The sequence below is a fragment of the Myxine glutinosa genome, chromosome 3 (genome assembly GCF_964187855.1).
Source record: "Myxine glutinosa chromosome 3, kmMyxGlut1.1, whole genome shotgun sequence".
Taxonomy (NCBI): Eukaryota; Metazoa; Chordata; class Myxini; order Myxiniformes; family Myxinidae; genus Myxine; species Myxine glutinosa.
Genome location: NC_136263.1, coordinates 19,648,702 through 19,672,915, shown reverse-complemented (window position 1 = coordinate 19,672,915; position 24,214 = coordinate 19,648,702). Strand labels below are relative to the sequence as shown.

Genomic DNA, 24,214 nt, shown 5'->3' with positions numbered 1-24,214 from the left:
GGAGATAACGTTTTTATATTGTTAACTAGTTGTGTGTGTGTGTGTGTGTGTGTGTGTGTGTGTGTGTGCGTGTGCGTGTGCGCGTTTGTGCCAGTGTAGGTTGCAAACCTGTTTCCTCGTTATCGAGCAACGTTCATTACTGCATATAATGGGGCTTTCGATTCCTCTGCCTCCATGGCCGTCATCATAAAGGTACTTTGTGGTGACAAGATAGGGTGGAGGGAGGGGATTTTGTGTGTATTGGTGATTGTAAATTTTGGTGAGGTAAGTTGCAGAGACTTGGTTAAGTTGGGTATGGTGGAAAGGTGTGAATGGGGTAGGAGCTGAATTGAGAGGAGAGGAGAGGGGAGGGGGTGATTGGACCGGAGAAATAGTGTATTAGTTTGGTCAGAGAGTAGGATGGAGCGAGTGCAGTACAGAGTGGAGATCCAGGAGCAGTCGATATGAAAGCAAAGACAAAAATTGTTTGTTTGAGCTTTATTAATAGACCATTGAAATTAAGCAGGAAACTACAAAGGCCTTCAGTAGAGCGCATATCTCCATCAGGCTGAACAGTTTACGGTTTGTATCCCACTGATAGGCCGAATCTGCATTCTTAACCAAAACCTAATCGGCTTATTATTGTCACCTACCCAACTCGTCCACCAAAATTTGTCATAATCCATCTGCAACGTTTTGAAATATCATGCTATACTCATGTATATCGTTTTTGGCCCAAATTCTCAATTGTGATGAATCGCTTTTGAAATTCTCGTATCCAGATCTTCACCAAAATCTAATCAGTTTGGCCTTGTCATACACCCAATCTGCCCACCAGGTTTCGTCTGAATCTGTCCATAACTTTTTGAGATATCCTGCTCACATACAGAAAAACCAACAAGAAAGATATAGTGCATACCACGATACGTGCAAAATCCAAATTTCACAATAATTACCATAGAAGCAGCAATGGTATTTTCGAAAATTTGACCTATCAAGTGTTTACATGATTGAATGTTATGCACAACAAATTTGGTTGATGCATATTCTAATTATGACCCAATAGGTGTTTTACCTGTTTGGGATGGCCTTGACCTTTGACAAAGTTTGACCAAATATTTCTCAAATGCTGTACATGCATATAAATAATCTCTGTAGGTTTCAATTTGATATCTTGATAACTTATTGAGGTATGGCAATAATAAATTCAGACAAGGCCCATTTGATTGTAATGGGGTGAAATTGTTGTTCTGGAAACCGTTGATATGTCCAAAAGGCTAAATTGATTGTTCTGGTTTTTGGTGAACCAGGTTTTGTGACCCAATATGCAAATCCTGTTCAAATTTCAAGTTGATAGGATTAAAATTGACACTTTTATGTGATCTTGACCTTTGCATCTCCAAATAAATATGCTTCTACGTTTTGATTGGCCAACCAATTCATTGACACAATATGCAATTTCTGTTAAACCTAGCAGAGTACTCGCCCTTCCGGTGGTGGGAGATTGCCTATTACTTGCTGAAAAAAGTATAGTCTGCATATTGCAAGACGACTCTATAGATGTTTCGGTAATGTGCATTTAAAGGGGTCAAACAGTTCTAGAGGTATAAAGGGTCTTAGTGGTCCAAAGAGTTTATCGGGTTCTGCAAGGGTTTATAAGGGTATTAAGGGGTCCAAAGATATAAAGCGTATTTCCCAATAGTAGTTGGGGTCTAATGGGCTCCATGCAATCTAAAACGTCTTCAAGGTCTAAAAGGGTGCTAATTGATTTAAAGTGTCTAAATGAGTCTAAGGGGTCTAAAGGGTCAAGGGATATAAGCAGTCTAAAGCGTAAGGGAGTCTAAAAGGTCTAATGGGCATGTTGGAACAGTAGTTAGGGGTTTATAGGGTCTTTGGGTTCTAAAGGGTTAAATGGGGTCTCTTGGATCTGAGGGTTCTTTGAGTTCTAAAAGGTCTAATGGGGTATTATGGTTCTAAAGGTTGTAATGGTGTTTGTATGGTCTCAGGGTTCTGGATGGTTTTAGGGGTCTTGATGGTCTATTAGGGTCTGTAGGTTCTAAAGGGCCTTTAGGGTGCAAGGGTTCTATTGGGTCTGAGGGGTCCAACGGGTCTAAAAGGTATAAAGAGTCTGAAGGGTCAAAGCAGTCCATAAGGTCAATGGATCTAAGTGGACTAAGAGGGTCTAAAGGGTATGTTCTAATGGTAGTTACAGGTCAAAAGGGTCTAAGTGGATCCAAAGGGTCTTTAAATGTCTCAAGGGGTCTAAAGGTCTAAATGTCTAAAAGGTATTGTTACGGATACGGAGTACGGCTCTTCCCCCTTAGCAAGAGGTGGTTAGTCCCTTGTCTTGTTAAGCTGACCGTCTCCGCTCCTGGCACTTGTAACGCTCTCCCGCGGGATGGAACGGATCAGGGTTATGGGTCCAGGGTTTATCCCGAATACCTTTATCCGTACCGCCGCAGAACAGGGAGGCAAGTACCGCTCGAACACCGGTTCCAGATGTTGTAATTGCCGAGCGGTTTTAGCAACCCGAAGTTCGAGCCGTTTAGCAAAGACTAACCCGATCCATATGCGTTGGCCAAATCGTGCCACAGGTGTGCAATGATGGAAACCTCTAAAGCGACCGAACGAGCATGAAGAAGAAGAAGACAAAGTAGGGAATAACAGGATTTATTACTATTTACACATAACTAAGCTGAAAGGAAAGGAAATGCGATTTACAAGGCAATGGAAGGAGCAGGAGACATAGTGCAATTATTAACTTAACTATACAGTCTTACTTATAAACCCCAAGACAACATGAAAGACAGACGAACAATTAGACTTACACGAATGGGGAATTGCAGAGTGGATTGGCTGGAGGGAGAGGAAGGTTCAGCTCGGACCGCAGCACGGTCGGGCCGGGAGGGAGCAGCCGCCGCCCTCTTGATCGGTCTCGCCCGGCGCGTTCCTTCGCGTCCACGGTCGATACTGCCGTTGAAACCCGAAGCTGCCGTGGCTGAAGCTGCTACGTTCTGCTGCGTCGCGTGCTCTTTCAGGGATTCCTCCGCCTCATGCGCCGCGTGCTCTCCACCGGTCCATCCGCCTTCTCTCTCTCCTAGTGGGGGCGTCGGCTGCGGGTTATATAGGCCACACCCTCAAGCCTACGCGAACGTTCTCTCCACACCCTCGCAAAGCCAAACCCCTCATCCTTGGTTGGTTGATCGGGGGCTGGCTCACTCCTCCTTCTCATGACAAGGTCGGAGACACGCCTTTCTTCTCCGAAACAGAGCACGTGGCAATGGTGGCAAATGCAGACAACCGCCCAATGCAGTTGGCAATGGCAGCTTTGGGATATGAAAGGGGATCTATCTTATTTAATTGATGCAACGCAATGAATTAGTGGACCACAGAACCTTATACTGACATTTACTAAGGACATAACTACTGAGGGAATCTTATGATTGGCTACGTGTGTGCGATGGCTTAACTAAGGACGACCTTTGATCTTTACAATTGGAGGGTGATATTTACAAGAAGATTTACAGCATACAAAAGGGGAAAATTTACATCGAATTACACACAGTTCCCAAATCCTCAACAGTATGTTGCAATCGTCCATAATTAATAGACGTACTCACGGTCCAACTCGCATTCAAACAGTATTTAATTAATAGACATACTCACTTGGGTCAACCGAGGCTTCACCGTGATGAGGGTTCCTCGTCCACCCATGTTTTTCAGTTTTATATACAGTGTATATCTTTGTATATAGTTAGTCACGTGAAAAAGTAAGTACACCCCATGTAAAGTTTTGACTTTTTCAACATATTTCAACATACGGTACAGCTTCATTTCATTTCTGCATTTCAACAATATTGACAGATAAAGGTGATATAATATAACAAATATGAAACATTTATATTTTGTAGTCCATTGTATAATTTAAATAAACATAAATGCAAATTTCGCATGTGGAAAAAGTAAGTACACCCCCACATTTATCACTACTTCAAATACCTAAAATTAGAATCAGGTGCACCAGCTCAGGTGCAAATAATTAGAACATAGTTAGAGAGGATCTTAGAGGAACCTGTCTTATTTAAACCTCAGACATTTCGTTTGGTTTGCTCTTTGTTGTTGAAGTGTGTGGCGTCACCATGCCTGGATCAAAAGAGCTCTGAGGCCTTCAGAAAGAAGGTTATAGATGCCTACGAGTCTGGGCAGGGATTTAAAAAGATCTCCAAACAATTTGAAATCAATCATTCGACTGTCCGAAAGATCATCTACAAGTGGAGAAGATTCCAAACAACTGCCAACTTGTTCAGGCCAGGCCGCCCCAGCAAGTTCAGCCCGAGAGCACACCGCAATATGCTGAAAGAAGTCTCGAAGAACCCCAGAATGTCATCATGGCACCTACAGTGACATCAACAGTGGCAAGTGGAGAAGATTCCAAACAACTGCCAACTTGTTCAGGCCAGGCCGCCCCAGAAAGTTCAGCCCGAGAGCACACCGCAAGATGCTGAAAGAAGTCTCGAAGAACCCCAGAATGTCATCATGGCACCTACAGGTAGCCCTTGCCACTGTTGATGTCAAAGTGCACGAGTCTACCATTAGAAAGAGGCTGCACAAATTTGATCTACATGGGAAGTGTGCCAGGAGGAAACCTTTGCTGTCCAGAAAGAACATCAGGGCAAGACTAAAGTTTGCCAATGAGCACCGAGGCAAAGACCAGCACTTCTGGAACAATGTGCTCTGGACAGATGAGTCAAAGGTAGAGCTATTTGGCCACAGTACCATAAGACATGTTTGGCGAAAACCAAAGACAGCATTTGACCACAAGAACCTGATACCAAATGTAAAGCATGGTGGTGGAAATATTATGGTTTGGGGCAGCTTTGCTGCATCAGGGCTTGGGCAGCTCACCATCATAGAATCCACTATGAATTCTTCATTGTACCAGAGGGTGCTTGAGGATAATGTGAGGCAATCTGTCGGAAAGTTGAAGCTCAACCGAAGGTGGACCTTGCAACATGACAATGACCTTAAACATACCAGTAAATCCACCAAGGAATGGCTGAAAAGAAAGAAATGGAGGGTTCTGCAATGGCCAAGTCAAAGCCCGGATCTAAATTCCATCGAGATGTTGTGGGGGGATTTGAAACGAGCTGTGCATGCAATTGTGCACGCTGTGCAACAATTTTTTCTTGAATAAATTATTGCAAAGTCAACTTTTCATTGTTTTTTGTTCAATTCGATCACCTTTATCTATAGATACTGTTTAAATGAAGATCAAATATTGCATGTCCACATATGTTAAGAAGATTAAAAAAACATTTCATGGGGTGTACTTACTTTTTCCACATGCGAAATTTGCATTTATGTTTATATAAATTATACAATGGACTCCAAAATGTAAATGTTTCATGATATTTGTTATATTATATCACCTTTATCTATCAATATTGTTGAAATGAAGATCAAATAGCTGTATGTTGAAATATGTTGAAAAAGTCAAAACTTTACATGGGGTGTACTTACTTTTTCACGTGACTGTATATATATGAACCAAGGCACCTCCTCGCTTTAATGGTGAGCACCAGCCACGGATTATGTCTCACACGGTAGAAACTGCATTACCCGCAAGGAACCAACAGCCTGTTTGCCACCCAGACCATCGTTCACGCCAGTGCAAACCAAAACCAGGGGGTGCGGTGCGATCGGCAGAGATAACGATCAACGACATAACAGTGTGACTAGCGCTGTCCCGATCTCCTGTGGACCGAAGTCCGAGACTAAAGCGTCACCTCCGTCCCGGAAGTCTCAGCCCGGCTATTCTGGCTCTTCTTGATGTTTAGCGAAAGGGGACCGAAGAATGAAATCTCTGTATGTTGAATAAGCCACAGCTATTTATTTCTCCCCATGTTCTTATGAGCACCTTAGTTGTGGAGTGGGTAAGATCTTGTTTCATTGCCCTCACTTGCTCGGTTTCAATTGTAACGTCTGCTCAACAGATATTTATGTCCACTTTCCACACCCTGCAATAGAGTTGTGACCTGTTCAGGATTCATTCCTGGCCACGAAAATATTTACGATTTGTTATTAGTGCTTCAATACTGTATTATGAGCAATTGGGTCTCTGCTATATTCTTTTGGTTTTGACTGCCTCATAGAGTAAAAAGTGTAACCCAAAACCTATAACAGTTACTGTTGTACGATGTCATTTGGAAAATTATGTAAATGTTTGTGTTTTAGTTTCTGTGGCAGGCTGGTATACCTCTTCAAATCTGCTTTGCTGCCATCAGCCTCGCCTTCCCCTTGCTGGCTATACGATCTCTCATCCTGCTACCTCGCCATCACATCCCTTTACCCGCACCACCAAGATACCGTTATGGGTGAGAATCTGGGACCTGAACGGAAGAGTTCTGACAATTTTGGGGTTTGGTGCAGATTGGTGAATTAATCTTTCTATAATTCACCAAATGTCCATCCGTCTGTCTGTCTGTCTGTCCATCTGTTCGAAGGTACCGCAAAAACGGCTGAACCGACCGCAACAATATTTTGGGTGGGTAATCCTGGGATCTCCTGGAGTAAAATAGGGTATATTGTTTTTCCAATTTCAGCTTTGGCCTTTCGCATTTTCAGGTTTGGACTCTCGCATAACGTTATTTTCCCGGGTGCCACACAAACGGCTGCACCGATCACTACATGGCTGCACCGATCGGCTGCACCGATCGGACTCGTTGACCTCGGACAAAGACCTTTTATAAGGACATGGGTTGAATCCCTGCTTGAAAGAATGCCAACCCCCTCCCCGCCATCACGGTCGTCTCTCCAACTCACAATCCCACGAGATATGCGGAAAGTACAACCCAAAACCAATTATCTTCTTTTTGATTCGTATATAAACATCATTAAAAGTAAATAATGACCTCGGCCAAAGTTCAAACGACGTGAGTTTAATCTCTATATGAGAGAATTCCACATAGTTATTTGGGCGGTGTATACGCTAACAACCACCTATGTAAAGGTGGTTTATACGCTAACAGATCGCTGTCTCCATTGATCTTGCCAAGGCCGTAACACCTATCGGCTCAAAATCCTTTTAACTGTTGACTTGGTAGGAAGTAGAGGACGGGGAAGACCGAGAAAGACTTGGCTAAAGATGGTGGAAGAAGAAATGCGGGCAAGGGTGTTAACAAGGAGAGATGCAGAAAATAGGGCAAAATGGAGAAGATTGTCATGGGGACCGCAAGGCTAACCCCCGCTCGAGCAGGAAAAATGGCCTTAAAATGCATGTTCTTGTTCTTGTTGTTGTTGTTGTTGACTTGGTAGTTTTTACAATTGTTACATGGTCCTCCCGGTGACTACCTGGTCTCGGTGACCCCCGGACCGTGAGAGGAACTCCGCCAGAAAGATTTATTATGTATGCGCTTTCGTAATGCAATCAATATGAATTCCAACCAAGAAAAAACCCCACACCAAGGATCCGGAATAATCAATGATATATTCCCCGAGCAATCAACCATCAACAATCAGCAATCAATAGTACAAAGATGTAAACTCATCTACATTAACTCTAAGATGGCCATCTTATACATTCCTCACGTGAGCCCCACTCCCGACTCCCTCCGTGGTCAATGTCTCTCACAATGTCTCCGTACTCCTGTAGTTCGATCTCCGCACGTGGGTGGTTGAACGGACCCTTCCTGACATGTTTTCACCGGGCACGTCCCGTACCGGGAACAACGGCTGCAGCGCGCACCTCCTGGCCAAGCAAAGCGGGTAATGTAAAGCAGGCAAAGCAACACGCGGCTTGCCCAGCGCGCGCGGCCCAAGGTGCGACCCGTACGCGGCCTTGTAGATGGCGAGGCGAACTGTGCCAGCTGCTTGGTTCCGTGCACGAACCCACAGTGACTTGACGTGTCAAAGGGTAGTTACACGTCCCGGTAACTCCTCTCGCCAGACGGTCTTTGAAACGCCGATTATCTTATGTTGCTCAATCGATACCGCTCGCGTCCGAGCTTGGCGAGGAAGAAGAAGAATCGTCGCTTCTCCAGGACCTCGTGTCTTTTCTTCTTCCGTTTCCGGTCTCCTTTTTCCCAGAAGGGCTCCTGACCCTTTAATCACAACAACCTTTAATCACAACAACCTTTAATCGAGTCCACATTGATAAGCAAAGACCTGAATAGTAATTCACATACATTCACATAAATATGTAACACTCCCCCCCTTCAAGAAAGAAAGTTTGAACCCAGCGAAAACTTTCTTTGCCGGCCAACTTGGATAAACAAACCAGATAACTCACCCCCCCCCCCCCCCCTACTCATCAGTTCCCCCCAGGCACAGTCATCACTTAAAAATAAAGCAGCAAAATTTCACACAATCCCCTAGATTAATTCCCTCTGGACCAAGCGTCAACCACTTCTAGTTTCTCTTGAATGACAGTTAAGAGGTGGTGACCCAAAGCCCCCAAATTTAAACCTCTCTATAGCACTTTTTCGGGAGGCCCAGCGGAGTATTCCTACATGGACGCCTTAAGGAATGTGGAGTTCACGGTTAGTCCGGGGAGGAAAGTTCATTACATGGACGCCTTTAAGAACGTGGAGTTCACGGTTAGTCCGTGCAGGAAAGTTCACTACCTGGACGCCTTTAAGAACGTGGCATTCACGGTTAGTCCGTGTAGGAGCCTCGGCTCGGCGGCTCCCCCGTATATAGTGCTTCAACTTCTCCAGACTCCTAACAGTTACGGTGGGACCCCTTGTCCCAGCCGTTACCTGACTGGCGGTCTCCTTCTCGGCCAGTGCTCTGACATTCATTCTTTCGGGAGGTGCCGTAACTCTGGGAGCCTCCATAGTAATATCGGCTGCTGCCAACCCCAAAACTCCTGCCAAGTGGTCCTCTTCTGTAGACCTCTCGACGCCTACGAAATGCCTTCCCTACTGTTATGGTCCGACCCTCCAAATCCTTACCATTCCAATTCTTCTCTGCCTCTCTGGCGTCTCTTGTGCTTGCAAACGTGACAAAGCCGAACCCTCTTGACCGTTGCGTTTCCCTGTCTTTTACCACCCGCACTTCCACCAGCGGCCCATATCTGTTGAAGACAGAGGTCAGAACTTCTTCCTCTGTGTTGAAGTTCAGTCCCCCTACAAATAACTTGGAACTTTTGTCGCCATCCCGAGCTGGTGGGGTGTTATTTTCCCTGCTGTGCTCTTTACCAACCCTCGGGTTACCATAAATTTGCCCCCTGGCCAAATCATTTCCGATAATCACAGATACTCCCTCTACAGGAAGCGTGGCTTGTAAACCGACGGTGACCGGTCCTGACACCAAATCGGATTCCAAATGGATAACATGAAGTGGGGCACGAACACAGCCACCGATCCCTTGTAACCGAACACTATCACCAGTTGCGGTACTCTTTGACAATGGCAAAATGCCTTCAAGCATTAAGGATTGATGGGCTCCTGTGTCCCTCAAAACCCTAACCAGTCTTGGGTTAGTCAAGTCTCCCTTGAGTGAGACCAACCCCTCATAAATAAATGGTTGGTAACTCTTCTGTGGGCGATTTCTTACGTTTGCCATCGCATTCGGAGTTGTACTAGTCGGATTCCGCTCTGGGTCTTCCCTTTTCATGAGGTAACAACTGGACATCAAGTGTCCAGGTTTCTTGCAAAAAGCGCAAGTAGGCCCGGAGGAAAAACTCGTGGTCTGCCTCGGGCCCCCCGAAAAATAAGTTTGTCTTGGGCCCGCAGCCCTCTGATTTCGAACAGGTGGGGTATCCGCGTTGTCCCCATAATCCTCTCGAGGCCGCCGCCATGTATTGTCGTTCTCCGCACCTGCTGTTCCCCACCTCCCCTGCGGAGATCTAGGCGAGGAGTTAGGTTCGTGGACCCCTATCCAGTGTGTTAAGGCATAATCATCTGCCAGGTTGGCTGCGTCCCACAACTTCGGTACTTTCTTTTCCTGCAGGTACACTTTGATGTCCTCGTGGACACACTGTTGAAATTCCTCCACCAGCATCAGGTCACGCAATGCTTCGAAGTTGTTCCCGACTCCTTTTGACTCACACCACCGATCAAACATATTTTCTTTCACTCTGGCAAACTCCACATGGGTCTCACTCTCCCTCTTCCTGGCATTCCTGAATTTTTGCCGGTAAGCTTCCGGAACCAACTCATTGGCTTTGAGGATGTGCTTCTTCAATACCTCATAATCTGCACATTGGTCCATTGGTAGTGCCGAATAAATCTCTTGAGCTTTTCCCACCAGCACACTTTGCACTAGTATCGTCCAGGCCTCCTCCGGCCAGTTTAACTGTCGAGCCACTTTCTCAAAGTGTGGAAAAAAATTTAGCGACCTCCTTTTCACTGAAGGGTGGAACCAGCCTCACATGTCTGCCCACATCCCAGGTGTTCTGGCTAGGTGTCGACCCCGTCAGCAAGGGTGGTCCCTCTCCCCGTTCTCTCATTAACTCCAGCTCCTTGAATTTAATTTCTTGCTGAAGCTCCATGTCACGTTCCTTTAATTCCCTTTCCGCTTTTCTCTCCTCTGCTTCGAGGTCCCTTGCAGCTCTCCTCTCCTCTGCTTTTCTCCCTTCTAACCTTTCCTGGAGTTCTCGTTCCACTCTCCTTTCCTCTGCTTGTTTCTCTTCTCTCCTCTCTTCTGCTTTCCTTTCTTCTTCTGCTCTTTCCTTTTCTGCTTTCCTTTCTTCTTCTGCTCTTTCCTTTTCTGCTTTCCTTTCTTCTTCTGCTCTTTCCTTTTCTGCTTTCCTTTCTTCTTCTGCTCTTTCCTTTTCTGCTTTCCTTTCTTCTTCTTTAATCCGTTCCTGGCTCCGTAATTGCAACTCCAGTTTCCGGAGCTCAACGTCTTCTGGTTCTTCGGGTAGCCACTGCCAGGCTAACTCGTCCCATGTTCCTAATCCCACCATAGACTATATCACCGTGGTCTGCAACTCTGCCTTCCTCAAATTAGTTCGGACCTCCAAGTTAAAATGTTTGGCCAATTTCAAGAGGTCCGCTTTTAGTAACGCTCGGAACTGTGCCTCACTAGGTGTTACCGCAAATTTCTGTGCAACAAACGCCATGGTGACTATCGTTAACACCTGTTAACCTTCCCCCAAGACTTTACCACAATTTCTCAAAAATTTACCAATTAATAATTATTTAATAAATTTTAATTAATAAAAACTATTATTTTATTATGTTATACAATTTTAAATCCCGGACGTAGACCCAATTGCGAATCCGCAAATCGTAATTTGGACGAGCCCCCAATTCTGTTACGTGGTCCTCCCGGTGACTACCTGGTCTTGGTGACCCCCGGACCGTGAGAGGAACTCCGCCAGAAAGATTTATTATGTATGCGCTTTCGTAACGCAATCAATATGAATTCCAACCAAGAAAAAACCCCACACCAAGGATCCGGAATAATCAATGATATATTCCCTGAGCAATCAACCATCAACAATCAGCAATCAATAGTACAAAGATGTAAACTCATCTACATTAACTCTAAGATGGCCATCTTATACATTCCTCACGTGAGCCCCACTCCCGACTCCCTCCGTGGTCAGTCTCTCACAATGTCTCCGTACTCCTGTAGTTCAATCTCCGCACGTGGGCGGTTGAACGGACCCTTCCTGACGTGTTTTCACCAGGCACGTCCCGTACCGGGAACAACGGCTGCAGCGCGCACCTCCTGGCCAAGCAAAGCGGGTAATGTAAAGCAGGCAAAGCAACACGCGGCTTGCCCAGCGCGCGCGGCCCAAGGTGCGACCCGTACGCGGCCTTGTAGACGGCGAGGCGAACTGTGCCAGCTGCTTGGTTCCGTGCACGAACCCACAGTGACTTGACGTGTCAAAGGGTAGTTACACGTCCCGGTAACTCCTCTCGCCAGACGGGCTTTGAAACGCCGATTCTCTTACGTTGCTCAATCGATACCGCTCGCGTCCGAGCTTGGCGAGGAAGAAGAAGAATCGTCGCTTCTCCAGGACCTCGTGTCTTTTCTTCTTCCGTTTCCGGTCTCCTTTTTCCCAGAAGGGCTCCTGACCCTTTAATCACAACAACCTTTAATCGAGTCCACATTGATAAGCAAAGACCTGAATAGTAATTCACATACATTCACATAAATATGTAACACAATGAAGGAAACATTGACAATGTTGTTGAAAGTTTAATTTGTGATTGGAGTTATGTTGTTTGGAATGAAAAAAGAGATATCGAGTTTAAGTAAATGACGACATTCCGTGATGGTTTCTACCTTCTAAACGTGAACTTCACGGATCGCCATTTGCAGATTCGCCACGGACCCACGATCGATGTTTCTATATGTGAACGTACCCGTTTGTTTGCGAACAGGTACGTTTTTCATGGAAATCCTTCACTAACTTTCTGTCCATGTCTGACGTGCGACTGAAGGTGCTACAGGAATGTGTAATTTATTGGTTTCATGCTTTAGCATTCGCCGTATCTGCATTGCCTGTTTGCTTCCGGCCTCCCACCCGTGCGTAGCGTGACTATGTCACTAGTTATTGATAATTTACTAATGGAAGGGTGGAATTGACAGGGAGTTTTAATTATCCCCACCCTTTTTGAAACCCCCCCCCCCCCCCCCCAAAACAGGGGATATTATAATCAGGTGTCTGTCTGTCACGCTTTCACTTAAACCCTTGTACAGAAATTCACCAACCTTTGTCGTTGTGATCACCATGTGGCAAAATGGTGTGTGAGCAGTGTCGGCAAAAAGGTCAAATACCAAAAAATGCAATTATTGCCTCGTTATGCAATACTTTTCATGAAACTTTGTCGAAGCAATCAACATTGGGCGAGCATGGAACATGTATGATTTTTTTGTATTTGACCCCCAGTTCACTTCCCAGGGGATTTTTAAAGTCTTAGACTCGCAGGTGCAAAGTGGGAGGAGGGGGAGAAAGGGGGGGGGGGGGGGGGTCAGGGAACATTTCAAGTCAAAATTTATATTGGATCATTCCTGGTGGAACTTTTTGTCATTTTTCAACTTTGCTTTAGGTAGGAAGAGTGGGGATTTGCGATGGCGTGCCGTCGACTTCGCTCGAGTTCACCATTGTAATAGAAAGCATTTCATTCACTTTTTCATTTTGAATCGATCACTTTGAGAGTTTGTTTTCAAAGATGATTACAAGCTCTGGTGATTGAATGGGTGGATCAGCTTTTAGTATCTCATTTGAATATATGGCTCATGCAGATAACAACAACAACAACACAACATGCATTTTAAAGGCCATTTTCCTGACTAGAGCGGGGGTTAGCCTTGCGGTCCCCATGACAATCTTCTCCATTTTGCCCTATTTTCTGCATCTCTCCTTGTTAACCCCCTTGCCCGCATTTCTTCTTCCACCATCTTTAGCCAAGTCTTTCTCGGTCTTCCCCGTCCTCTACTTCCTTCTATATTCATTTCCATCACTCTTCTCAACCAGTCACTTTCATCCTTCCTCAACACATGACCAAACCATCTCAACCTGTTCCTCTTCACAGCATCAATCACAGGCTCTATTCCCATCATCTTTCGCAATTCATCATTTGTCTTCCTCTCTCTCAACGATACTCCGCACATCCGTCGAACCATTCGCATTTCCAGCCTTTCCAACCTTCGTTGCTGCTCTACGTTCATTACCCATGTCTCGCTCCCATAAATCATAACACTTCTCACACATTCAGCATACACCTTTCCCTTCAGCTTCAACGACACTCCCCTCATCATCAGCACGCCACTCAGTTCCCGAAACTTCTTCCATGCACATCTCACTCTAGCAACCGTTGCCGAGTCTGATCCACCTTCTCCATTCAGCATGTCTCCGAGGTAGCAAAATGTTTTCACACCTTCCAGCTTCATGCCCAAGATCCAACTCAACATTTCCTCCATCTGCAGCTCCCTTTGTGCACACCTTACATTTGAATGTAGCTGCCACACTGGTTAATGACCCTCTCAGACCACTACATTTTTGATGAACCCACTCAGCGCACATTGTACATTAAATGGAGTTCACTCCGACACCCTTCCTACACACAGCACAGGGCCACTTCCCAGTTCTTTCCACCTCCCCACATGCTTTACCACTTGCCAACACCTTCGTCTTTCCGATATTCACCTTCAGACCTTTTGTCTCCAGACATTCCTTCCACTTGTTCATCTTTTCCTTCAGTCCATCCATACTTTCCGCAATCAACACCAGATCATCTGCATACAACAACTCCCACGGTAAACCCTCCTTTACGTTCTGAGCCAGCACCTCCATCACAGCTACAAATAGTAGTGGACTTAGTACCGACCCCTGATGCACTCCCACCTTCACCTCAAACTCACCACTGTTCCCGTCCTTCGTCCTTACAGCTGTGCGCGCTCTTTTGTACATTGCCATCACTACTCTGATCAACCATTCCTCCACTCCTAACTTCCTCAATGCCCATGGCAATACTTTGCGTGGAACCCTATCGAATGCTTTCTCCAGATCAACAAACCCAGAAGAAAGAAGAAACAACTTCTTCCTCTTCTCCATGTACTTCTCCTGCAACTGCATCACAATGAAAAGCGCGTCTGTCGTTCCTCTTCCTGGCATAAATCCAAACTGCATTTCGTCGATCTTCACTTTCTTCCTTTTCCTCCTCTCCAACACCCTTTCCAATACCTTCATTCCATGCTCCAATAACTTTATCGCTCGGTACGAGCCACACTCCAGAGGGTCACCTTTCCCCTTGTATAGAGGGACGAGGGTACTCAGTTCCAAATCCACTGGAATGCGGCCTTCTTTCACCACCAGATTACAGTTCTCTGTCATTCTCTTCACACCCCAACTTCCTGCTGCCTTCAACATATCTCCCACAACTCCCGTCGGCCCTCCCGCTTTTCTACCCTTCATTGCTTTTATCGCTTCCTCAACTTCCTTCTCAGTTATCTTCTCTGCCGGTCCTAAAACTGGGTTACTCTCTATGTTGCCATCCCATTCATTCTCTGTATTCAACAGCATTTCCATATATCTTTTCCATCTTCCTTTAATTCCATCTGGGTCGACAACGATTTGTCCCACTTCATCCTTCAAGCAACTCACCCCCATCACATCACACCTCTTTCGCTATCTGCTTTGCAATCCTGAATACTGCTTTCTGACCCTCTTCCGAATCCAAGCGTTCTCCGAACATTTTCCGACATGCCTCCTGCGCCTTTGCTACCTCTTTCTTTGCAGCCTTCCTGGCTGCCTTGTAACTTTCATGCTCTGCTGTTTCTGGTCCCGTACCCTTCGCCTTCTGCCACGCCTTGAACTTCTTCCTCTTCTCGTCAATCCTCTTTCCAACTTCATCATCCCACCACCATGTTTCCGAGTGCCTCGGTGGTCCTTTTGTCCATCCACATACCTCACCAACGGCTCCCAACAGACTAGCTTTCATTGACATCCAACCACTTTCAATCTCAACCACATCATCCTCGACCCTACTCAGCCTCTCTTTTAATGCCTCCCTTACTGTCACCTCTTTCAACCTCCACACCTTCATTCTCGGCTGGTACTTCACCCGCCGAGCTCTCCTCGCACCTTTCACCCTTATGTCGCAGACAACCAAGTGGTGCTGTGAAACAGCCTCCTCCCCCGGGATCACCTTTGTGTTCAGGAGGTGCCCCCTATCTCGCCTACGCACCATCAGGTAGTCAACGGTTGTCGTCGACCCACCTGACGTGTATGTAACAAGCTTATTATCCTCTTTCTGGAACTGAGTATTACAAATCAACTCCATCAGCAATTCCAAAATCCTTTCATCTTCTCCATTTCTCACACCATATCCGTAACCCCCATGAACTCCCTCAAAACCGTCCATACTCCTTCCCACATGTCCATTTAGGTCTCCTCCTACCACAACAACTTCCTCATCTTTCACCTTTTCCATCAGCTTCTCTATCGCACACCAGAACTTGTCCTTCTCTTCATCGCTCCGACCAACCTGCGGAGCATATCCCGAGATCATGTTCACCAAGAGCTTTCCAATCATCATTTTCACCATCATCAACCTTCACTCACTCTCGTCACACTCACCACACTGTCTACAAACTCCTCAGAAAACAGGACACCAACACCATTCACGCCCTCCGGGCACCCTTGCCACATAAACTTGTATTTCTGTCCCTGCCTAGCCTTCACCATTCTCACACCACTTCCCTTCCATCGCGTCTCTTGCACACAACATATGTCCACTCTTCTTCTGACCAATACTTCCACCACTTCTCCTGATCTCCCTGTCATTGTTCCTACATTCCATGTCCCAAACCTCAGAAACCGATCTCCACTTCGGGCTGTACCCTGCCCATATGTAGTTGTAATTGTCATGGTTCTCTTTAACATAACATAACATAACATCTATAACATGCAGATAACCCATGTTAAAATCTCATTTCTTCTATTTGTTTGTCCATTGTCTACCAATCATGGTGTTTTACATGTTTGAAATATACACAAAGAATTAAGTTAAGCACCCCTACACAACGAATTAAGGTAAGCACCCCCTAATATATATTCTTTGTGTATATGTATACATTGGCATATATTCTAAGGTATGTGAGATCAAATAATGATTGGTATGACATTAGCAATTATCCATTGATGAAATGCAGATGAGTGCACTCATCTGTGACGCCCATCGCTCGTGCAGCACGTGTTATCATCCACGTGGTCGTGATTTTCTGTAAATGCACTATCATCACGGGTTATTGCAAGTCACGCCTGAGCTCGTGTGGGGGTTACATGGTCATTTTCTCGTAATGGTGGCTCGTAGACGGTTGTCGGACGGAGAACGATGGCGGATAATAGGCATGATCGAGTCCGGAATGTCCAGAAAAGCTGTAGCTCGAACGTTTGGTTACCACCATTCGGTGATCAGTCGGTTGGTGCAGAAACACCAGGAAACGGATGCGGTGAAGGACCGCCCAAGGTCTGGAAGACCTCGCGTGACAACAGTCCGCCAAGATAGAGCGCTTTTGAGACTGGTGCGACGATATCCCTTCGCCTCGAGCCATTTCCTGAAGGACAACTGGCTGCCCAACAGAAGGCTATGTCACCGTACCGTGAGGAACCGCCTGAAATCGGCCGGTTTAAGGTCAAGACGAGTGATCAAGCGTCCAAGGCTACTCGAACGACATCAGAGGGAGCGTTTGGCATGGTGCCTAGCGCGACGTGGATGGAACATCCGGTCTTGGAGGCGAGTTCATTGGTCGGATGAAAGCCGGTTCTTGCTGTACGTGACAGATGGGCGTGTTCGGGTGTGGCGCCACAAAAACACCGCGTATGCACCTAAAAACATTCAACCAACGGTACCCTTTGGTGGTGGCTCGATTATGGTCTGGGGATGCTTCTCCCATGACTGTAAGTTGGACCTGATAACTGTGCGAGGTAACCTCAACGGAGAGCGATATGCCGAGGAAATCCTGAATACCACCGTAATCCCGCACTTCGATGACCACACCCTCGCCAGCAGACCCATCTTCATGGATGACAACGCCAGGCCTCACCGTGCGAGACGCGTCTGAGCCTTGCTGGAGCAAGGTGCTGTGACAACCATCCCCTGGCCTGCGTACAGTCCTGACCTGAACCCCCTCGAGCACGTTTGGGACATGTTGGGACGACAAATTGCGAAGATGGTCCCTCCAATAGCCAATCTGGATGAATTGGAACGTGCATTACATCGGGAATGGAACAACCTGCCACAGCAACGCATACGACGGCTTACAGGGTCTATGAGACGTAGGGTTGAGTCAGTGATCCGATCACGTGGGTCCTACACACGTTATTGACGCAAAGATCGCTAGAGGTCTTCTCAGAACAATGACTGTACGTTAGAAAACATAAACGTCATCCACACTGTCCGTGATGGACCTATAGCTCCATACTTAAATTGAGGTGAAAATATGCCTAAAATTCCCAAAAAATTTCACCTTAAATTATTCAGAATAAAATATTGAAAACGGCATGATTGTTATGTTTTTATGTGACCATAATATCACTTCTCCAGAAAATATAGCAATATCATGGGTATATTACACTGTTTTGACGACAACAAACTTGTAATGTGCGAGGTTGTAAAAAAACGGGGGGGGTGCTTAACTTAATTCTTTGTGTATAGATTGCGACCTTTGTCAACCTTTGTCATCTGTAATATGAAATCCATCTTTTCATTCGTTATCGGTTCCCCATAAAGAACATGAGAAAGGAGTTGAATAGATTATTTATTGCAAAGTCAAAATTTGGAAGGTGTTCCTATTTTTCTTATTGAATGTACATTTGAGTCGACATGTTAGGACTTTGCATTCTGCCACTTTTTATGTGTACTTTTCATTATCAGGCTCATGGTGGAGCTGCCACACACACACACACACACACACACACACACACATGGACCGACAGACAAACATACGTGACACAACACAAGACTTTCAGATGAGACAAACACAGCCACTGAGCTTGGGGGAAGTGCTATCACTTCCCGGAGTGTGATCACTTCCTGGTACCCACCAGCGACGTCACAATAATGGCACTGCCTTTCTCACCGCAATGAGCGGAGCATTTTCTAATGAGGAATATCCTCCTCTCCGTTGATACCTGCCTGTGGTATTCGTCCATGCTCTTTACATTTTAAAATGATGAATATCAAGCAAGGATGCGGCACATACCATTTTTAAACTCTTTGGTATGACTTTGGGGGTTTGAACTACTGACCTCCCAGACTCGGAGCAGATGCTTTAACCATTACAACACCCAGTCTGATGGTGATCGATTAGAAATTAGGCCTTTGGTTATAGATCGGAGTTTAGGACCAGCTTTCATGTGGAACCATCCACCAAGAGTATGGAAGGACTGATAGAGAAGATGAACAAGTGGAAGGAATGTATGGAGGTGAAAGGTCTGAAGGTGAATATCGGAAAGACGAAGGTGATGGCAAGTGGTAAAGCATGTGGTGAGGTGGAAAGAACTGGGAATTGGCCGTGTGCTGTGTGCAGGAAGGGTGCCGTAGTGAACTCCATTCAATGTACAATGTGCGCTGAGTGGGTTCATCAAAAATGTAGTGGTTTGAGAGGGTCATTAACCAGTGTGGCAGCTACATTCAAGTGCAAGGTGTACACAGAGAGAGCTGCTACCAAGGAGACATGATAAATGGAGAAGGTGGATCAGACTTGGCAACGGTTGCTGGAGTGAGATGTGCATGGAAGACGTTTTGGGAACTGAGTGGCGTGCTGATGAGGAGGGGTGTGTCGTTGAAGCTGAAGGGAAAGGTGTATGCTGCATGTGTAAGAAGTGTTATGATTTATGGGAGCGAGACATGAGTAATGAACGTAGAGCAGCAACGAAGGCTGGAAAGGGTGGAAATGCGAATGGTTCGGTGGATGTGCGGAGTATCGTTGAGAGAGAGGAAGACAAATGATGAATTGCGAAAGATGATGGGAATAGAGCCTGTGATTGATGCTGTGAAGAGGAACAGGTTGAGATGGTTTGGTCATGTGTTGAGGAAGGATGAAAGTGACTGGTTGAGAAGAGTGATGGAAATGAATGTAGAAGGAAGTAGAGGACGGGGAAGACCGAGAAAGACTTGGTTAAAGATGGTGGAAGAAGAAATGTGGGCAAGGGGAGATGTAGAAAATTGGGCAAAATGGAGTAAGATTGTAATGGGGCCCGCAAGGCTAACCCCCGCTCTAGCAGGGAAAGTGGCCTTAAAATGTCGTTGTTGTTGTTGTTGTTGTTGTTGTTTCATGTGTAACCAATATTTGAGGTTTAAAAAATAACACTAACTGAGGCTTATGGTTGAGTTCAAAGACCTGAGTTGGTCTTGAAATGAGTTATCGTGAGACAATTTTCAACGTTTCGGACGCTAATGGTTGACCACTGGGTTTAGGGCTGGGCTCAGTGTGGGATAGGACCCAACAGGATCACATTTCATACTTTTGAGCTGGTTTCTTGTGGGATTGTTTTTTCATGAAATTTTAATCTTTTATCAATATTTAGTTTGGTTGACGTTTTGGTTTGCTCTTGGAGTGGGTTGCTGGTGTTGATTGGATTTGTGTGATGCTGCTTCCATTTTACATAAGGTAATGATAAGTTAAAGTTTGAGATAGTCAATGTGACTAAACAGACATCAACCTTAATTGTGACGAATGCACGTTCATAAACAAGTTCACAAACTATGGCTGTGTTTTTGTCTCAGTTTATCCCTGTTGTTCTTCAAACATGATTTGCATGAAGAGGCTGAGGAGGGACAAGCACAAGCACCACTTGAAACCCAGCAAGCCCCATCACCTACTGGTTCTGGTTTGTCGAAACAATGCTCTTAAAAGTCATATAAATAAAATTTATTATTGTTATTATTGTTATCATGTCAGTGATGAGAGAGTTGGTGAAACTGTTCCAAAGTTTCATTGTTATAAAAAAAAAAAAAATTTGCAGAATTATTCTCGTTAAAATTGTATCATAAAAAATGTCTGAATCGTTTTTATGCTCTCTCTGATGGTGCAACTCTCATCACCCACTAATTTCTATCCAATTAGCCACCCAAGGTTTGGTTCATAGAGAAATCTTTGATGCCCTCTCCCCTCTCTCTCCATTCTTTTTAATATTAAAAAACCCTCAGATTCCAAGGATTTATACGCATCTCTAGCGGCCATTACGATGGTTTTTGTCATACTCCCCTCATCTGCCCATACATGGAGCTCAGTTTTGATCCCTGGATTTGAAAACCTTCAAATCGGTTTATCTTTTTGGGGTTAAAAAAAAACCATCTAAAAACACCAGAAATCGAGAGATCTTGCCGAGCTGCTCATTCTAACCTATGTAAGTATATACCTTACTCAGGGAAAATGTGGCGGCTGAAGAAAACGACTGCATGTGATGATTGAAAAATCATCAGAGCTGTGAAGAAAAACGCTAAAACCACTGTCGGTGACATCAAGAACCTCCAGAGTGCAGGGGTGAAAGAATCACAATCTACCGTTTGCAGAAGTCTTCAGATGCAGAATTACATAGGCTACACTGCAAGATGCAAACCTCTCATCAGCATCGAAAAAGAAAGGCCAGATTTGAATTTGCCAAGAAATACAGAGATGAGCCAGTAAAGTTCTGGAACAACGTTTTATGGGCAGATGAGACCAAGATAAACCTTTACCAAAGCAACTGAAACGTGAAAGTGGAGAAAGCAAGGAACTGTATTTGATCCAAAACATACTATGTCATTTGTGAAGCATGGTGGAGGTAGTGTCATGGTTTGGGCTTGCATTTCTGCCTCTGGAACTGGCTCACTCATCTTTATATATACATACGAGTATATTGTCGTGTTCCTTGCGATTTAAAAACCGACCAAGGAAACAGATTAACCGAGCAAGCTTTAACTCCGAAGGCATTCAGTTCAAATATGGCAGAGTTCATACACGCGGGGAGGGCGGAGGATAAGGAGGGTGGTGAGGATGCTGAAGTTCCTTACCTCACGGTTCCGACGGCAGCCCTCAAACCTGTGGAGATTAAATCAAGCGAACACCAAATTAAATGTACAAAAAGAAACGCGTTTATTTTACGGAACCCGAGAACAATGAACGATAAATAATGCTCCTAAATCGGGATCCCGCACACCTCACTTCAACTACAAGACAAAGGAAAGGAGAATAAAATAAAACGTCGTGTTCTTTCATGGGGACTTATCTCTGTCTGGCAGTCAGCGTCCGTCAGGAATCGTCCGGGATGGTCCGGCTCCGAGCGTAGTCGTCCGGCCGCGGCTCCGATGTTGGTGGGGAGTAGGCCTCGTTCCGTCCCCGTTCGCGCTCCACCAGGCCCACGTATGCCACTGCATGGCAAGCCTCGCGTCCCCATGTGATCGTTGGCGAGGTCCGTGCGTGAATGTCGGGTAAGAGGATCGTCGGCGCGCCAACGTCTTTCCAACGTTCAACAAGTGAGGGTCCAAACGGGACGAGGTCCAACACAAGAGAAGGTCCAGCGCAAAGGGACAGGTCCAACGCAAGAGGGCAAAGGGAAGAGGTCCAAACGGGAACGAAAGGCAAACAGGGAAGAGGTCCGAGCAGGAAGGAAGCCAAAACGAGAAGGAAATGTCGGCGAGCCAGTTGTTTTATTGCTCGTCGGCTGACGTCAGGTCTCTCCCTCTCCCAATCAGTCTGTCGTTTCCTTCTACCCTTTCGCACCTGCTCACATCACCAGCGCTTCTCCTCCAACCAGTGCGTAGCTTCTTGGTAGTGGTTTTGCGCCTTCCGCACTGATTGGCCATGGTGTCATCGGTCGCTCGCCAATCAGTCTGCCGCTTCCTTCCACCTTCCTTCCACCAATCAGTGGGCAGCTTCTTACCCCATGGTGTGATCTTCCCATCAAAACCCTTTTGACCAATCATGCGCAAAGTGGGCGTGGCCTCAGCCTGCCTAGCACGATGTCTGCTCATCATACCGGCATTGTGCGCGGCCGCTTCCGGTCTGTTCGTCCGGTCAGTCATTGTGGCGGAGGGGGAATTAATGAATGTGTGCACTCATGGGCCTAACTAATGTATGATGTATTGCCATAAGGGACACCAGAATTATCACAAAGGTTTCACACACGTGGGAATTAGCATAATTCCTAGAACTATTTAACATGCCCCATTCCTCGTAATGGGGACGAAGATACACCTTAATCCGAACAATCCGCCTACACAGAACTTATTACATCGAGATTCTCTAGCACGACAGACGAAGCACCTACCTCTGCAGATCTACCTGGATCTATATATGCCCTACCCAACGACATAACAATATATACATATACAGTCACGTGAAAAAGTAAGTACACCCCATGTAAAGTTTTGACTTTTTCAACATATTTCAACATACAGCTATTTGATCTTCATTTCAACAATATTGATAGATAAAGGTGATATAATACAACAAATATCATGAAACATTTACATTTTGTAGTCCATTGTATAATTTAAATAAACACAAATACAAATTTTGCATGTGGAAAAAGTAAGTACACCCTTCGCTCTAATATAACAATAACATGATTTTGTAGGGCGTTATACTTTTTTATTGGCCCGACATCAATGATTAGCAGCCCGACATAGCCATTAGAGGCCCGAGGGCCGCTAATGGCCACGGCCAATCTAATGGCTATTTACATGGGGTGTACTTACTTTTTCACGTGACTGTATACGGTACCAGTCAAAAGTTTTATAACACCTCAATTTTTCCAGTTTTTTATTGAAATTTAAGCAATTCAAGTCCAGTGAATAACCTGAAATGGTGCAAAGGTAAGCAGTAAACTGCTCGAGGTTAAAAAGAAAAAAGTTTAGGTTAGCAAAAACGGGAAAATAATGTAAATTGCACAGTTATATTGTAAAACTAGAACGCCACTCAGTAGAGAGCGCATACTCCCGCCGTGAGTGGCCGCTGCTGAGTCCTATCTTCCAATGGTAAAAAATCCTTCGAAACATTCCTGGATCCAGAATAATATCCTGAGCTTCACCAAAAACTAATCAATTCTTCCTTATCCCAAGGGCAATCATCCCACCAACTTTCATCCAAATCCGTTCAGAACTTTTCCAGATATCTTGTTTACAAACACACGGACATGATCGAATGCATTACTCCCTGGCAGGAGTAAAAAAAAGGCCTTCTTCAGGGAACATGTAATGGATTAACAATTTACCCCTGTTCTGCAGCAATGTAAGTAAATTAAGCCTTGAAAGTTGATGCAAACAATTCCTACAGGTGTCCCATCCTCTGCTGATTACTTGATTACAAACCCCATGTCTGTATGAAAGCAGTATTGGAACAGACTGTCATTACACCCTCTGAAGCATTATTTGGACAACTGGAGGAAACTCTGACAGGAAGAGGTCTGGCAGACCCAAAGCCACAACAGAATCAGAAGACAAGTTTCTGAGAGTCAATAGCTTGCATGATAGGCGGCTCACAGGACAACAGCTTCAAGCACAGCGTAACACTGGTCGAAGTAAGCAAGTCTCAGTTTCAACTGTGAAGAGAAGACTTTGAGCTGCAGGTTTGACAGGTCGAGTGGTAGTAAAAAAAGCCATTGCTAAGATGGCAAAATAAGGAAAAGAGGCTTGCCTGGGCCATGAAGCACCGCCAGTGGACTCCTGAAGGCTGGAAGAAGGTCTTATGGACCGATGAATCAAAATTTGAAATCTTTGGTTCATCACGCAGGGTTTTTGTATGCCGTGGAGTAGGCCAAAGGATGGTTCCTCAGTGTTTGACACCA

At 45.4% G+C, this 24,214-nt stretch overlaps 1 protein-coding gene across 8 annotated transcripts in view; it reads left to right on the top strand.

The window, feature by feature from the left end:
- The window catches only part of SLC43A3 (solute carrier family 43 member 3), a 132,421-nt gene that overhangs the window by 48,622 nt on the left and 59,585 nt on the right, over positions 1-24,214 (top strand). For all 8 annotated transcript variants that reach the window (XM_078773742.1, XM_078773739.1, XM_078773744.1 and 5 more), the window contains 3 exons: positions 100-192; positions 6,214-6,353; positions 20,172-20,275. In XM_078773742.1, coding sequence (XP_078629868.1) covers positions 100-192; positions 6,214-6,353; positions 20,172-20,275 — 337 coding nt within the window. The remainder of the gene's footprint in view (positions 1-99; positions 193-6,213; positions 6,354-20,171; positions 20,276-24,214) is intronic.